This window comes from Aulonocara sp. 'chitande type north' Nkhata Bay, linkage group LG7, assembly GCF_057382095.1.
Source record: "Aulonocara sp. 'chitande type north' Nkhata Bay isolate Kocher_YH1m ecotype deep benthic linkage group LG7, A_spYH_male_GT1.1, whole genome shotgun sequence".
Lineage (NCBI taxonomy): Eukaryota > Metazoa > Chordata > Actinopteri > Cichliformes > Cichlidae > Aulonocara > Aulonocara sp. 'chitande type north' Nkhata Bay.
The window spans coordinates 66,585,141-66,598,346 of record NC_141350.1 but is presented as its reverse complement, the minus strand read 5'-3'; the positions used below and the strand labels follow the sequence as shown (position 1 = coordinate 66,598,346).

Here is a 13,206-nt window from a genome sequence, read left to right as displayed (position 1 = left end):
AAAGTCAAAGATTTACGCCAGCCACAATCAATACACCCTCACTCTTATTTAAAAAAGCCAAACACAGATTTCTTTCCACTATTTCATATAGAACTGAGGTTTATTTTTGGCAGTAGCATGGGCTCATGCATGTCCATGCACATAAAAGCATGTCCATGCACATATAAGGGTACACACCCACATTTTCCAAGAATTGAATAAATAACACTTTTTACTGACTGACCAGCGAGCTATCCTTCCTGTGAACAAACTCCCAGTCCGTTATATTAACCTCCATTTGGCGATAAGCTCTGCAGGTTTGGTGAGCTTGGCATTTTGAGTTCTGCCTCCCTTTTTCCTACTTGGCCATACTGCACTTTTTGTGAGAGGAGTAAGTTCTTTTTTTTCCTTTTTATCTTATGTAAGCCTCACCTTTGTCCACCATTTCTGATCATGCCATTATGTCATTGATCTTAATGTTTGATAGCAAACAGAACAACAGTTGGCTAGCTTGCTGTTGGCTCAGTAGACCCCAGCTCTCACTCCTTTAGATCTTTAAAACAATGCTCCTTTTCTTTTGTTGGGTGGAGTTTCCACAGTTTCTCCATTTTCTCCACCATCCACTCTTTCAGTTACCCGGGGGTACCTACTGACAGTTGCTGCAGAAAACTAAAGTCTCACCCTCTTCCTCTTTTGGTTGTGTAACTGAGCTTTCATTTTCTTTGAAGAGCATGCACCCGGTGGCAGGCAGAATCACATAATTTAACAATGAACATGGCAGCGGGGTCCCCTAATCGTGTAATCAGCGTGACTTCACAGTAAGCCAAAGCATTAAAAAAAGTGTCATATTTAATGGGACTTTTTGCCCTTTTTTGTCTGCTACTTGTGAGGCAGTGTATTTGATTTATCTCTGCACATCAATCATGCAGATCCTATAAACCATTTAGACAGTTAGTTTAACCTCGACCCCGTCACAACATCAAAAGCTAACATGAAAGGAAATGTTGGAACATGTTGAGGCTGAATACCTGACAACGTGATGCTTGTGTTGGCCTTGTTTATAAGTTAATATCTGCATTGGCTTACTAAGGTCAAATGCTCATGACGTTTCACAATTAGGGTCAGCAGAGCTGGTCAGCCTGATAAGCGTTCCATGTGGTTGGGATTGGCCAATGGCTCAAAGAGTGGCTGGACATTGATGGAGTGGTGAGATAAGGAAGAGGTCAAAGTGACCAAACTGAGGCCCCACTGGGTGATAGGAGATTACTGGACTTCAGACTCTGCTGCCAGGAGGACAGACTGAGGACTCATTTTTGGCTCAGCATCAGATTTCAAAACGGGAAATCTCATGTCCAAAGAGAATCTGACACCTGTCTTGTGTCTCAAGTCCAGACCAGCTATACTTTGTAGCTTCAGACTCTATGTGCGTGACCCCAGTAAAGACTCGAGACACCCAGCGTGCTTGTGACAGTGTTTTATTTAAATGTGCTTTTCTCAGTCACTAAGTCCATCGTCCTGACAGCTTTCCAGCTGTCTCCACCTGTCCTCCCTTCCTCCAGGTCTCAGCATCACTGAAATAGAAGAGTGTAATTACTGAATTGCTCCCAGCTGCAATGCCAGCCTCCCCCTCAAGCCCACTGCACCACCCCTCCTCTGCAGTGGACCTGCAGACCACACCTCTGCCACATACCTCCACCACCCACCTGAGGCTGGAGAGCCATGCGGCCAAGCCCAAGAGGTAATAGCGAAGAGAGTCAACCGCCGAATTGATGGCCAGACACTCCTTCTCCACCGTGCTGTATCTGGTCTCTCTGACAGCTTCCGGCTGATTTACACAACAGGGCGGTCAGCCCCCTTAACTGCTGGGACAAAACCGCCCCAAGCCCTTTGTTCAAGGCATCCGTCTGCAAGATAAAACGGAGGGAAAAGTTAGGTGTGGTGCAGCAGCTCCCCACAGAGATCCTACTTCACGTCACCTGGCACTGTTCTGTCCACTGGACCCGATCTGGGGCACCCTTTCAGCTGAGATCACTCAAGGCGCTGGTCAGCTCTGCAAAACCAGGCACAAACCAGCGGTAGTAATCAGCCACACCCACCACTTCCCTTTTTGTATTGGGGTGTGGGAAAGAAATGATGGCTGTTGTTTTCCCAACCTGTGGGTGCACCTGCCTACCTCCCAAGTGGTACCCCAAATATTGTACCTTCCTCTGTCCAACTGCACACTTCTTTGGGTTGGTCGTGAGCCCAGCCTACCTCAGGGACTCCAGGACCACGGCCACCTGCTGCATATGCTCCGCCCAAGTGTTAGTGTCGATGATAATATCATCCAAGTGGGCAGCAGCATTTGCAGGTTGTGGACGCAACAACTGAGGTGCTGGAAAGTGGCCTGGGGCACCTCCCACACTGCAAACAACAGAGGGTCTAACCAGCGATCCCAGTTGAGTTCATCCTCATGAATGAACTTCTGAACTTCCACCAGCCCGTCAGTCTGAGGATGGTAGACGATGGTCCAAACAGAGTTAATGCCCAGTAATTTGTACAGCTCTTTTTAGTGTGTGAGACATAAACTATGTGGCCTGGTCAGTCAGTATTTCTTTTGGGATGTCAACTTAGGAGATGACCAGAAATACTGCCTACGCCACACTCTTTGCAGAAATGATATGCAGCGGCATTGCTTCGGGATATTGTGTTACATTATCCACCAGAACTAATACAATCCAAGTGTACTCAATCCAAGTGGCCCAATGAGGTCCATGCCAATGCGCTCAAACGTGACCTTCATTAATGGTAACAGGTGCAAAAGATTTTTTGGAATCAGCGACTGGTTAACCAGCTGACACTCCATAAAATCGGGCCATGAATCGATCCAGAGGTTTTCGTGTCCCACAAGCCCTGCCATGGGGCTGTAATGAGCCGCCTGGAAAATAATTTCCTGGCGACTTTCAGGCATCAACAACTGGGTCGTCCCTCTTCCTAGGGTGTCATCCCGCTCTAGTGGGGTCTCCTGTGGAGTGAACCACTGGAGCCAGAAGGGGCTTACAAGAAGTCCCTGCCGTCTCCTTGTCCCCAGAGACAGTATCAAACAACCCTGCGTCATCGCGTGCAGCGCAGGCACCACACGCCGCTAAAGGTCGTGAGCACATCCCTACGCACTGCTCTAAAGGTTATTAAACCTCGGCCAATCTGTCCCCAGAATTAAGGGACAGATTGTTAGGCGTCGGCTAACTGCAGCCGTTAGTTGTTTAACCATTTTGTCCTTAAATTTGATCTGCAGCGGCACTGTGGGATATTTGTGAAAGTCCCCTCCTGACGTTGACCCACTCTGCCTCCAACAATGCCCCGAACCAGGGTTTGGTGTAGGGGTGGGTTTTTATAATCGATTCATCGATTAAAATCGATTCTGGCTTGGATAATGTAAAATCGATTCATTAAAATCCTGAATCGATTTTTTTAATATAAATTTATTTTGCCCGAAATGCCAGAATCTCTGGTGACATCTCACAAAATTTCAAGAACCACCAAACAGTTAAGACAGTAAATGAGAGCAGGTACACGGATTCTGCACATAGACTTAAACACACAGCGCGACCCGCGGATCAGAATCAGTGAGATGTCGCCTTTCTCACGGTCGGGGCTGAAAGCCGACAGCTCGCTGATTCTGATGTTTCGGCGGGTCCACGCTTTGTGTTCACGCCCTTTATGAGCAGATTCTAAAGCTGTTAGTTTGATCTCTCTCCAAACAATATTGACCGAACCAGCAGCAGAAGAAGATCCAAACGCTTCACATAAACATCGTCATGAATTCACTCTGACTTTTACTGTTTTGCTTCCACTGCCATGCACAGCTCTCTCTCTCTCTCTCTCTCTCTCTGTACTTCAAGAACAGTTTCCCTTTCTGCATTATTCGCTTGCTTGTTACACAAGTCTACTGTTGTTTACAGCTCTGTCAGCCGCTGTTTTTTTCCCTTTTACATTCTTCCGAAAAGAAAACCTAATTTCTGCTGTTCAATACTGAACAAATTTAAACGTTTTAAAATTATTCAAAATGCAAAACGCTTAACCGTGTCTCTAATAAAACCGCTGTAACTTCAGAGGTAATGTTCATATGTTGATTAATGGTTTTCTTTCGTTTTTGATGTACTGCAGAATATTTTTATAAAATCTAGGCCAGGAAAGTCACCTTCATGTTTTTCTGTGTTTTATCTTCAGCTACTTTGACACAAAGGCATCTGCTGTGACGCTCACACCTTTGATAAAGTCTTGCGAGTGTCAGCTTCCTTTTTATTGATACAAAAATATGTAAATGTACTGATCTGAATTATAATATTTCTGACTGTCAAAATTTCCCAGATTTAAATCGAATCGAATCGAATTAAATCGAAGTAAATCGAATCGTGGATCGAATCGATTCGGGACCTTGTGAATCGGAATTGAATCGATTCTAGAAATCAGTGACGATACCCAGCTCTAGTTTGGTGCATGTAGCCCAAATTTTAAGCACTATTTAACTCGCAGTGAATCAGTTAGAACTAGAGTTAAGCTGCAGTTTAGTCACATGTTGAATATGCGTTTTTTTTTTCAGAATGTTGTCTGGATGCCAAAATATGAACAAATTCTATATAAAGGGGTAGGTGTGACCCTGAATCTGAACCTAAGCAGGTCACTGGTAACCTGGTGGATGTTAAGAGATTAAAAAAAGAACCCGAGTCACACAATAAAAAATTCAGCCCAACCTGACCCAAGCACAGCAGGTCGGGCCAGCTCCTGTTGCGTCTGGCATCAGGCATCAGTATCACACTCTTCTGTTCACAGGGGCAGAAGAACGAGAAAGCACGGCTGGTTGTGGTGTGTTTTCTGAGTGCACAACCTGAGGTTGATAAAACTGATACCATCAGTTACTATTGAATGTTCTCAGTATAGCACCTGTGTGTTATTCGTCATACTGGGCTGAGTCTAATTGCAACTCTGAGCTCTGAGTTAAGAGAAAAACACCACTTCCTGTGCGCCTTTGCCACAAAACTCTCTTTCACAGCAAAAACAATATCTCCAACCGCTCCTTGGCTTGTAAGGACTCATTTCATTGAATTAACGTCTACTTTTTTTTCTTTCTCCAAACCGCACTTCTTCCTGCTTTTTTTCCTCCCCCTCCATAACCCCAAACCCACCAACATCACCTCCTTCACCCACTCACCCACCCCCAACCGGCTGTGGGAAAGCCATTTTATCAGCGTCTGTCCGTTGTTCTCTGGTGGGGATAGATACAGAGAAGATAGATGAGTGTTTTGACATGGAGAGTGTTAGACAAACACTCTTATCAGGCCCGCCACTTTAGACCGACCCCCCCCCCCCCCCCCCCCCCCCCCCCGAAACAGCTCTTGGTTGAGCTGAGGGGGAGCTGGAGAGGAGGGCAGGCAGATTTTGTATGTATTTTGATCAGAGAAGTAGGTGGACGGTTATAACAAGAGAACTCCTCAATAAGCAGACCGCAGGGCTGCTTGTGTAACTGCTGCTGTTAATCCCATCTAGTCAGAGTTCCCGTTACAGCACTCACTTGCAGTCTCGTTCATTTATCCTCAGATGTTCAGAGACTCCTCTAAACGAGAGACTCTCACAGTCCGAGCTGTCTCTAAGTTTTTAAATAGATGGTTCAGTCCTCCGTGCCTGCTATCTGCCTCTATCTGGGCTGCAGCGGGCTCAGACCACAGCTGTCACTGCCATCCTTCTGCACTTATCTTTTCACTTTGAGGAAGTGCACAAGAAGTTTCCCCTGTTTGAACCGGCCAGGACAGAAAGCACTGTGCTTGTATCAAACTCCCCCTGCTGTTGAGCTGCTGACAGTATTTTCTGTTTGGGCTGAGCTCCTCTGAGGGTTCAGGTCAAGTTCAAGCCACATGCTGATTGAGTTTTTTGTCTTTTGAGCCACCGATACGGCCTGCACTGTGGCACTGACCCTCAAAGCTTTTCTGATGAATGGTGCGTTCAAGGTTTTTACATCATGCTCCCGATGAAGAGACCTCTTCATGATCTCTTCGGCACATGAATATTTAAACCACTCTGGGCTTATTTAATGTTATTTCCTCCTCTGTTTCCCACCTGCTTCCCAGATGACCTGGAGCTAAGTGATGAAGGTGGCGACAGCAGTGTGCTGACAGTAAGAGACCTCTCTCCAGACACAGTATGGGGCCCCTACCCAGGAATCGTCCAATCACAGAGCAGCACCGATGAGCAGGAGACCGAGGTAAGAGCTCGTCCAGTGTGGTTACCACGGCTTAAAGTTCTCTGGCACTGTGCTGAATTTCCAGCATGGAGCTGTTTAAGATTTAAATATAGAATTATGTCTATGGTAACGATTCCTGTGTATTTTACTGTGTTTGCACTGCTTAGCAAAGTGTTGGCTTAACCGCCGTCTCTGCAACATGAAAGCACGAGTAAACTTTGTGTAGCATGGACGGCTCAGAGACCAACAGAGGATTGATCATTTAAAAGTTTAAACGCTAGACGTGATATTCTTTATGACTTTGTTATGTTTGGATTTGGATACAATAAATCTACCAGACTATGTTTTCCTGCTAAAATAATGAATATTGAATTTTTGTGGCTCTAAAGCAACTTTCAAGTTGATGTGAGAACTCACATTAAGCAGGTTGAATTTCTCAGATGGTTGCTACCACAGCCTACCATCTAGTTTATTACATGGAGCTTTGTTTTTAGCATCGTTGGACACTGAAGTAGGAGATCATCAGGCAGGTTACGCAGGAACAGGTCCAGTATTGGAGTATTTTATCCAGTAGTGTGAAGACCTCATACGCTGTCAGCTACTAGGATTTTTGTCCAGTGAGATAAATGAAAAAAGTCCTCGTCCAGTCCTGAGCTTCTCAGGGTTCCTGAAGGCTCTTTATTGTGGCTACAGTAACACTACGATTAATGTGGGCTGTCCTCATATAGTTAACCTTAGTGAAAGCGGTCTTAGTCAACTAGTTTGTGATTGTGTTGCTGGTCCCGGGACATCTGTGGTGGCAGCAAGCAGCCTAGCCTTATTCTCTTTCAGTGCCACTTTTGCTGATGTCATGCAGCAGAGTTGATGTTTTATAGGCTCATTATTCCAGTTGTCTGTTTTCTGCAGTGTACCAATGTTAATAATGGAGCCAAGCCTGCAAGCTACATCAGTCAGGCTTCCCTTTCCTCATGTCGTGTTCACAGCTTCCCACTTTGGCGGCTTATTTAAACTGCAACCACCACCAGCTTGGGCATCAAACTGTATTCAGCTGCTGTAATAAATCTTTCTTTTTAAAAGTTGAGCTGTCCAAATAAATAAACATTATTTCTCAGCCAAAGCTCAAATCTAATTTTCTTTTAAATTAATAGAAATAATTTGCCTTTTGGTTGCAATATGTTGTTATAGAACTCTGAAACCATCTAAGCCTAAGTGATTATTGGATTTAAAGTTTAAAGTTAGAGTTTCAGCATGCTGATCTATACCACCTCTGCACTGTAACACAGAGCTGAGGGCAAACCAGGGTGAAGTGAAACACTACAGAGAAACCTGACTGAAGGGATTTCCACTGGTCAGGTCAGAGGTCAGATGGTTGCAGACAATGAGTACAAATCTTATCATGTGTGAGACAGTGGTTGGAAATGTGTGCAATGTATTTATGTGTGTGTGTGTTCCTTGGGAACAGTGTGTGGGACCGGATGGAGCCCTATCAGAGGATGGGTTTGTGCATCATGCGCAAGTCCATCTTAATCATATGATACTGATGCTGGGAGAGGCTTCCTGGCATGGAACGCACTCTTATACGAACACTAAGCCTCACACACACACAGGGTTGTACGCACACAGCCATTCCCTGCCCAAAATTCTTGTACTGATTGATTGATTTTTGTGGCTTGATCTTCAGTTTTTTCTCAGCTTTTAAAGGCGTCAGGTTAGCCCATTTTGTGCGCATCTGCATCCAAACCAGTTTCTCATCAGTCCACAAAAAGACTCCCGTTCAAATTTAGATGGAGTTTATACCACACATCCTGGCCTTTCTCCATCAGAGTCCTATCCTCTTCCATCCTCTCCCCTCTTCTCCTCCCTGCCCTCCCCAGACGTCCGCCTGTCTTTTATCTCCACATGGCGCCATCCTCCTGGACAACAAACCCCAGTGATTGATTCCCGCTTGATAGGCTCTCATTTCTAAGATTTCGTTTATTATCAGTGTGGTTCTGAGTGTACAGATAGATGTTTGTGTGTGTGTGTGCGCGCGCGCGCTCTAACACTCTCACATACACACACATACACGCTCACCCATCACCTTTTGTTCCTCCCCTCCCCTTCCGCTGCCCATACTGTCCTATTCCTCCTCTAAACTGTATAGTCTTTTTCTGTTCTTCTGAGGTCTTGGCATTCATATGGAAAGCATCTCGTCCTGACTCTTAAAAACTCATTTTCTCCCTCTTCTTCCTCATTTTCTGTCCCCACTCCTCCCCTCTCCCCCCTTCCTATCTGCGGACTAAAGGAGTGAGGAGACGGACCTTCGGTATCTGCTGGAGATAGTGGCCGTAATCTCACATTCCTCCTGTGTTTCTCCCCCTGTCACTCCATTCCCCCCTCCACCCCCGCCCTCTATCCAACCCTCAATCCTTCCCCGCCTCCCTCCCTCCTGGGTCAGCAGGGGTCAGGGCTATCCTCCTTAGTCTGTTGGGGAGGAGAAATCTGCTCATCTTCTTCTGCTCTGCCAAAGTGTGAGCCTAAAACACTTTCAATGCTAATGATAAACTCATTTCACATAGCTTTTATTTGAATTTATGAATTAAAAAAATGCACAGTTTTCATGGCTTTTATCATTTAAATGTATCTTTTCACCCCGATCTGCTGGCCAACATCAGGGTTTTAGATGTGAGTTTGGGTCTGAAAGTGCATACTAACTAATAATGAATCTGGGTTAGCCTACAGCCTCTTAGTTGTTAGGATGTCTCTGTCAAATCTATGTAAAACAGTTGGAATCTCTAGCAGGATATATATCAGTGTTTTGAGATATTTTGAGTATTTTGAGAGCAAAATGTCAGTTTTGAAAGACAAATATTGTTCCTTAAATAGTGCGTTCCCTCATAAAGGTTATGTGGGTTGCACTGTATACCACTCACATAACTTCAGTGTTTGATGTTAAAGCTTCCTTCCAAGATAAACTAGTTCCCTGTGTCATGTGCACTAATCCACCTCCAAATCATCTCAAATGTCAGCTTTTGAAGTATTTCCTCATTAGCTTCAACTAATCGTCACGTTATCATCGCTGTTGCTATAGATGAAGTATTTTTGTTACAAAACAAACAAGGACGCTTCATCAATAACGGAGATCACATTGGATGTGTCACAGGTTTATTGGATATTGTTTGAACTTCTAACTAACCCCCCCCCCCCCAAAAAAGTGATTAACAGAAAATGTGAAAACTGTTTAATATTGTGTTGTCTTATTCTTACAGTAGGCCTTTGACTTTCGGTGTAATTTATTCCCAGATAATAGAAAGGGACCAAAGTTTTCCACAATTCCTCCATTCTCTAATGCGTCCTGGTGGTTTCTGTATAAGAATAAAATAATATTTTTATGATAAAATACCAAACAAAAGTAAAACTTTCACTTTTCATTCTTCCGGATTAAATAAACGGGTCAAAATGACGTGTGTGAGTTCCCCTCTTCAGGGCAATTTACAAATGTCGTGCTGTTTCCTAAACTCAGGGGCAGTCAGTTTGTTTCAGTATCAAATACAAAAATAAATAACTAAAACATAGGACATGCTTTTCTTTTTTTTCAGCGCAGTTCATGGAAGTTGTGTGTCGCAAACATTAGTAAGTCAGTTTGTAAGACTAAATATACTTTTCCTCATATTTTGTGTGTGAGACAGAAACTCATATTGCAACTGAGTCTGCTCACCACGCTCTCGTTGTAAATACTGACATTTTCAAACCCAGTTTGCTCTGGTGCCACACCTTATTGAATCAGACCTGAGGAAGGTACTCTTTCTTCTTCTTTTGGCTGATCTGCCTTTTGTTTGGCTCAGATATCGAGGCGTTTCCTGACACAACCCTCCCCACTGCACTGTACTGGCATTTGGACATGCTTTCACTTCATTTCTTGGTAAGATTGGCACGGCCCATTCTCAGCCCCACCCCTTGCAGTATTGGCCTTCTTCACTCTTTCTCAATTAACCTCCCTCAACTAACTTGGGCCCATAAGATTTCAATACCAGGTCTACCCAGTGACTCAACAACACTGTGTTTGGATGTGCAGAAACACGTACAGAAACATCAGAGATATTTTTCTTTGTCGAACTGCGCCTTTGATGGTTCCTTAGCTGTGTGTTGTTTTATGCATGGGTGTGAGTTCTGAGAAATCAGGGTGGGGCAGAGAGAGCGAGGGAGAGAGGCAGATGAGATCCAGTTCTCGTTCTCCCTCCAACAGATCTCCTTCATTAGATTAGCAGCGTGTTAACTGGCCTGTGTCATATGGAAATTCTGCCATTTGCATCTCTTGAGAAAGAGGCGTAAAACCATTTATCTATTTAAATATATTCTGGCTGATATGGCTGTTGGACTTTAGAACAGGGTATAATAATGTTTACTGATCAACTGATCAGCTGGCTGCTGATTCCTCACAGTTTTTGGTTGAGTGAACAACCAGGTCCTCCTCGGCGAGCCTCCCATGGCAACCCAGGAGCGAGCACGCCACTGCTGCTTTTCTGATTGGATCGCACATAACAGATCTGATATTATATCTCCGCTTCTTCTGATTGGATCCTGCTTTAATTAACTGATAGTGCGGTTGCGTGCGATTGGATAGAAGTTGTAGGACTTGTGAAATTTTAGCTCAAATGAAGGATGAAGTGATGATGCTAAAGAGGGAGCAGAGTTTGCTGCATCTGTTGCATCTTCCAAAAGGACAGATGTCCTAGAAGAAGTCTGCACCACAGGAGAAACTCCGCTTACATCGTTCCTATTGTTCCCCCCCCTTCAACAGCACCCAACAGCTCACCCCACCCCAATCTTGTCTTTCGTGGAAAGGCAGCCCCAAGGCACGATCCTAGAAGGAGTAGAGTAGGGGAGTTCAAAGCGTTATCACGCGCCAAACGTCTTTTCATCATGTTTTAGAAACAAGCGTTCGCACTAATCCCCCAATAATCTCTCCAGGAGAACTGGGGCGATAAGGCGCGCCACCCACGGCTTTTCAAACACTTTTTGGGTAGTCTCTTCTCACTCTCTATCTCTCTTCCCCTCTACCTCATCTACTCTCCACTTCCTCTTTCCCTCACTCCCCGAGAAGGACGAGTGAAGGTGATCACCGTCTCCTCCTTACTGTCTCTCAAGCAGTTTTCTCCTCGTTTTTCCTTTTTCTTTTTTTTGTGTATGTGTGTTGACTCTGAATCGGTTTGTTTACATCCTGATTCTGATCTTTTGCAGTTTATCTGGACTCATCAACAGTGTTTCTCAGCCTCTGTGTTTCTTTCTCTCCTCCGCCCATCAAATTAGAATGTTAATTAAAATGGTGCTCCTTCAGAAGATGACAAATCGATGATTACGGTGAGTGTTGAGACACCTTCTGTGATGCCCCCCAGAAGAACGTGAGACATAAGTGGCGTTCCTAAAACAGAGGCAGAGTGCAACAACAATAATATTTAGCATTAAAGACACAGGAAAAAATGTTTTTTAAACGTCTCCCTTTACCTGCATTTTAAAGTATTCATATATCGAATCCCTGTGCTATCTTGCAGTAAAATGTTTAAATATTTGAGATAACTCATCCCGCACCCTGAGGCATACACAAAAATGAAGTCAAATGTGATATGAAGCCATGCTTATCTTTGTTGGCTCGTGGCTTGTAGTAGCTAGCTGAGAAATATCATGGATGGGAAGTCTGTGTTTGAATATCATTTGGCAAAACCCTTGTTTACATTGCTAAAAGTGCATGGTTACCATTTCATTTATTTCTCCTTCATCCTCCAACTCCAGCTCAAGGACACCGTTGAAGGAGGTGTGGGCGGATTCCACAATGGCAGAGCCCAAAGATCGCCAGTAGTGGTCATGGCCGAATCGCATCACCTTGGTGTTGTTTTGTTGGATTTTAAAGTATTGCACTGCACTCTCTTTGCGGTTTAATGAACCAACAACAGCAGCAGCTGGTCACACAAGCTTAAATGGCTGGATGTGTTTTCCCCGACTATTTGCTGCACTTTGTTGGCAGAATACGGTGCTAAATCCAAAACCTCTTTACGATTGCTTTGGTCGCTAACAGATAAGTCGCAGAAGTTTTAGCAACCAAAGCAATTACAAGAAGGTTTTTTTGGAGCACTATCTTTGCAAGCACTTTTACCCAGTAACAGCCAACAACCTACAGTAACAACTCACTAAGCAGTCACTAGTGACCATAGGTTGCCATGGGACCTCTGACTGGTATCTTGGCCAGTGTAATCAAAAGCTATTGCAATCATACAAAGAAAAGCTGCTGGCATGGTGACCCTTTGCTGCTGGCTTTGTCCACGTTATGTTAGCTTTCCCACAAACAACCATTTCAAATATCGAATATCACTGGCGGACCTTATCGACCCAAAAAAACTTTTAGCTAGCGGTAGCTGCTACTTTCAGGCTGTCATACCTTCTATCACAAGTTAAACTGGCTCTTGCTTAGCTTTGTATTCAGCTAATTTCATTTTGGTAAGGACTGCAAGTAGTAACTGCACGTCAAACGGAAAACACAACAAACTTAACAACACACATATCGTTGCCTTCTCAAAGGTAGTGCTAATCCCTGCTTGAGATCAGTGTGGTTGCCTAGATATTCCCTATTCCCTAATTGATTCTGTCACGTCTGACTGAGTCCCTCTAGAAATAATCCTTCCACTCGAAAATGCATCGCAGCACAAACGGCTAAGCATGCTCTAAGTCGAGCATAGCATCAGTTCAGCCAGGCGACAAAGTTAAGCTCAGCTGTAATTCCTGCAGATCAGTTGATATTCTTCTACACATCCAATTGCCAATTCTCATGTATCATATACTATCATATTTTTATTTAAGTTGCTGCAAGCCACTCTGCAACCCACCTCCCACCTTTTAATGTTGCATCTTAATTATTGTCATCTGTTGTGAATAATGTGTGAAAGGATGAGAAGGTTTCACAACTCTAGATATAAATTCCTGCTCTTCTGACTACAGTGGTCCTGACTGAGCTGACATTATACTGTAGCTTTAAATAT

At 44.2% G+C, this 13,206-nt stretch overlaps 1 protein-coding gene across 1 annotated transcript in view; it reads left to right on the top strand.

The window, feature by feature from the left end:
* Window positions 1–13,206, top strand: part of zfpm1 (zinc finger protein, FOG family member 1) — a 108,764-nt gene that overhangs the window by 74,614 nt on the left and 20,944 nt on the right. Inside the window, exon 4 of the mRNA XM_086302073.1 lies at window positions 6,084–6,217. Coding sequence (XP_086158199.1) covers window positions 6,084–6,217 — 134 coding nt within the window. The remainder of the gene's footprint in view (window positions 1–6,083; window positions 6,218–13,206) is intronic.